Source organism: Pistacia vera, unplaced genomic scaffold, assembly GCF_008641045.1.
Source record: "Pistacia vera cultivar Batoury unplaced genomic scaffold, PisVer_v2 Contig570, whole genome shotgun sequence".
In the NCBI taxonomy this organism is placed as follows: domain Eukaryota; kingdom Viridiplantae; phylum Streptophyta; class Magnoliopsida; order Sapindales; family Anacardiaceae; genus Pistacia; species Pistacia vera.
This window is the reverse complement of record NW_022196413.1, coordinates 436,232-440,756: the sequence shown is the minus strand read 5'-3', so window position 1 is coordinate 440,756 and position 4,525 is coordinate 436,232. Positions and strand designations below refer to the sequence as shown.

General features: G+C 34.3%; 1 protein-coding gene across 1 annotated transcript; it reads right to left on the bottom strand.

Moving 5' to 3' along the window:
* Positions 1–1,331: 1,331 nt before the first annotated feature.
* LOC116108909 (inactive leucine-rich repeat receptor-like serine/threonine-protein kinase At1g60630) lies at positions 1,332–1,763 on the bottom strand. The gene is made up of 2 exons (XM_031395155.1): positions 1,709–1,763; positions 1,332–1,624 (listed from the first exon to the last, which is right to left on the bottom strand). The coding sequence occupies exons 1-2, from the start codon at positions 1,743–1,745 to the stop codon at positions 1,332–1,334; spliced, it is 330 nt and encodes a 109-aa protein (XP_031251015.1). The 5' UTR covers positions 1,746–1,763.
* Positions 1,764–4,525: the final 2,762 nt, after the last annotated feature.

Here is a 4,525-nt window from a genome sequence, read left to right as displayed (position 1 = left end):
AGTGTGGTTCTGTAAATTATTTAAATATAAGGGCATTATTGTCCAAATTTAATTACAGGGTAAAATTGAAATAGGATATTAATGTAAATCTGTTTTAAAGTAGGGTATATTGTCCAAAATTTTTATTAATAAGGGATAAAATTGTCTTGAGGCAGAGTTTTGTACATGGTTCCTATAATACCAAACCTTTGCAGAAAGTTCATATTTTCAACGAAGCGGGCATCTAGATCTAGAGTTGCTTCTGTTTCTGAAAAAAAATTTTTGATTAGGGATGGTAATGTGGGTAAATGAGTTGACCCAACCGGTTTCAAGCCATTTGGGGTGCCCCATACCCAACCCAATTAGAATTGGGGTGAGATTGGATTGCCGCAATCTTAACCCATTCTATTTGGGCTGGGTATGGGGTACCTAAAACCCAATCCATTATCCAAACTTAATTTTAAAAAAATATTAATAAAATATAAACTGGATAAAAATATGAATAAGGCGAAATATAAAAAATTATGACTTGATTGATTTAATTTAATAAACTTGGTGCAGATAAAAGATTTGATCAACATGGATAATGTTTAATATTTATGCAGTTGTACTATCTATATTGCAAATATAATATTTAACTTATTATGTTGAAATTTCAAGTTTTACATTATTGAAATGTTACATGTTACAAATTTAAATTTTAATGCCTTATTTTAATATCAAATGACTGAAATCCTGCACAAAGAAATTGTGATACTCACAATATAATAAATTTCTAGTTTTTTCAATAATATTATTTAACAATTAGGAATAATATTATAATTATAATATATATTATGTTTATATAATTGTCGGTTTTTTAGGTCAATGTAAGAATTCTAAGAACTTTATGAATGGTGCTATATAATTTAAGATTACTACATTTTTTTATCATTTATGATAGTACCAGTGATAATTATGTCTAAAATTATATATTTTAATATATATATTATAATTCATAGTAAAAAAATGGATTGGGGTGAATAAGCGCACAACTCAAACAATAAATCAATAATGCTACAGGCATTGATAATTTTTGTGCCAACATATATGGCATTTAGTCAGACGTAATCACGTTAGAGACAACACACGTTTTACATGAATAAACGGTAGTCTAATAATTATGAATGTCCATCCATATTTTATAAATGATCATTCATCATAAATGAACGAGTGTTTATAAAAATAACAATGGACTCTCGTCTATATTATTTGGACCAGGGTTTATTTACCATGGATCGGCGTCCACCTCACATGGATGCTCGTCCATAAAATACTTGGAGTAGTAAAAGGAGATAATCTTTATAAGGTTTTCATGTCTCATCTTTCCCAGCAACGACATCTGCTGGATAAATTCTTTTTTTGCTCAAACCGTTCATGTTTTTGACTCTCTTCACAACAACCACAGAACCCAATTCCAGGGTTGCTTTGTATGTACTACCTAGCTTCCCTTTGCCCAAAACTTTTGCTGATGCCCTTAGTAAATCATCCAAGTAAAAAACTGGTATGGTCCTGTCCAAAAATTCCAATTCCACGGTTCTCTCAGGATCCTCTGAACTCCACAAAGTCGCCATTTTCTTCCCTGATAACTCCACAAACCTATCCACTGTTTGATAAAGAAACAAAAATGATCAAACTGCAAATATAGAATCAAAATTTAGTATTGTCTGATGCTATTGATACAACATACCTTCTTGTTCAGCTTTTGCTTTTTCTTTTCCTTGCATCCTTTTGTAATAACACAAGAAAACAAGAATGACCAAGAAAGGAACCAGGGCTGCAGCAGCTGCAATTAAAACAACACTCCATATTTGGGGACTTTTCTTCTTGCCCCTTGCTAGAATTGGAGGACTGGTTGCAGGTGGCGGCGTAATGATTGTAGGAGGAGGAGGAGTTGGACATTAATTCCTCAAAGGAATCCCACAAAAACTACTCGTTTTCTTGATGTTTGTGGACTCATGGAAGCTGATAGGAAGTTTAAAGTAGAATGTTTTGGAGAAGAAGAAGCTTGGAAATTGTTTGAGAGAAAGCTTGGGGGAGAAATTCTTGATAGTCATCCGGATATTTTGGAGTTGGCTAAACTTGCGGCTAAAGAGTGTGGCGGTTTACCACTTGCACTCATTACAATTGGTAGAGCCATGTCTTGCAAGAAGACACCTTAAGAATGGAGATATGCAATTCAAGTGTTAAGGAGAGCTTCTAAATTTCCAGGTATGGAGAAAGATGTGTATCCCCTTCTAAAAGAGATGTACGCCCATCCATTATTTTATTTTTAAAATTTTATGACGGGCATCATATAAGGTGGATGCTTGTCCACTTGTCCATAGTAAATGGACTCCCATCCAAATAATATGAACGTGAGTTCATTATTATTTTCGTGGATGCTCGTCTATTCGTGATGAATAGTCATCCATCAAATATGGACGAGCATCCGGAATTGATAGATGTCTGTTCATTCGCGGAAGATGTGTATTGTTTCCAACGTAGTCGTGTTTGACTAGATGCCACATATGTTGGTACAAAAATTAGGTGCAAATTATCAATGTCTGTAGCATTATTGCAACTCAAAACATATTTCACCCAACTCACTCACCCCAATGTTGGATTTAAGTAATGGGGTGGGGTGGATTGCCCCACAACCCAAATATTGCCATCTCTAGTTTTGATTCATGTCAAAAGTATTATCAAACAACTTAATTTAATTCGTTAATTTTTATTATAAGAGAGTTATCAAAATTGTTATTGTTTACATTTCCTTGCCTGCCATCCTTGATAGTTTTTACAATATGATCTTATCCTGTTTTTTGTTGTATATAAATTAGATTCAAAAAATATTTTTATTGAAAATTATGTTAACCTAGAGCATTCATGTATCTTAGGTTAATGTGTGAATTAGCAATTTTGTATAACTCCTCAAATCTGTCCATAAACTTATATTAGGTATTGACAATTTGTAATATACATTGATTTTATACTGTCTAGTTTGAAATATAATTATTACGTGTGTCTTGTGACTAAGCAAACTTAAGCATGCACTCTTGCCACGTGTCTTGCGACTACGCATCTGCCCAAGTCACATGTCACAGATAGAAGGAGTTACTTCACTTGTAAGGCTGCTAAGTGCTACTTCAACATTAAGGTTTAGGACTGAGGTGACATTCGAGTCACGTGGCACCTTGTAAGAGGACTACTTCACTATTAAGTCTCTAATAAGGGTGGTTTGTCAGACCATGTTTCATGTGATAAAAGGGTTGTTTCATGAGTAAGGCCACACATCCAACAGTATAAATAGCCAAATAGGGGTCTCCCACCCCAAACCAAGTATCCAGATTTTCATTTTCTCAATAGTTAAAGCGCAAAATTTTCTCTTGAGAGCAAATATCTTTTGTAAACACATCAATAAGATAACAATAGAAGTAAGATTTCCACCTTGAATCACTTCAAAAATAGTTTTTGTCTACTCTTTCTATTTATTTAAAAACAGCTATTGTTATTCTTCCTCGTCGGTTCAGCATCTTATTTTTCAATCCCTAATAGACCATTGCGCGAACTCCCTTGAAAACTCGCGTACTTCTCATTAGTGCGAAATATCACAACAAGAAGTTTTTATTTGTTAGCTTATATTTATATGTGGTTTGGATTTTGAGCTTTGACTTTGATAACTATATTATGTTTAAATATAAAAAATCATGATCCATATTAAACTGTCATTCATTGATCAGTTTGAGATCAATTTGAGTTTGGATTCAGAAGAAGACCATGATAGGATGTTGGCTTTCAGGAGAATCGCCAAAAACCAAGTGGAAAGCAAAATCATGGTATAAATGATAAGGAAAGACGCAACAAACTGTCAGTAAGCCATATCGACATTGACGCATGCCCAAGGTATAGTCTCAATACCAAACAAATTCATTCATAAGCAGTATGTGTACTTTGCATTTGGCGCGATGCTTAATGACAAGTACTTGCGTTTGTTACTTAAATAGTTAGGGTCCGTTTGGTAGAATATTTTCTACCATACTCATAATCCTATTCTCAAAATAATTATTTATTTCATTATTTAGGAAATATTATTATATTCTATTCAATTACTTTTAAACCCCTTAAGTTTATTAATTTAATTAAACACTCCCAAAAAAAAATTTAAAAATTAACAAAAATACCCTCACCCACCCACATTTGCCAGATTCCGACGGCCACCATTGGAAGGTGGTCGGAATATGGTATAATGGCACACTACCAACTGGATATTACCAGTAGTGCGTCGATCTATTATTTTTCGGCCAGATCCACAGCCATTGGTCGTCAACGACGGTCATATCTTTGGCCATCGTTGACAACCAAACATGGCCAGATCTAGCTTTTTTTTGTCAGATCCACCATCTCGGCGCACGACTAGCCAGATCCAGCCGATTGTGCGTCGATACAGCGACTCCGACCACCCTCTGGCAATGGTGGTCTGCTGCCAGAATTTAATGGGTGAGTGGGATGTTTTTATAATTTTAAT

Bases quoted from the DNA above. Each gene is read 5' to 3' on its own strand.
- LOC116108909 (XM_031395155.1), bottom strand. From the start codon at position 1,745: ATGCAAGGAAAAGAAAAAGCAAAAGCTGAACAAGAAG. The intron at 1,625-1,708 runs GTATGTTGTATC...TTTATCAAACAG, and splicing joins AGCAAAAGCTGAACAAGAAG to TGGATAGGTTTGTGGAGTTA.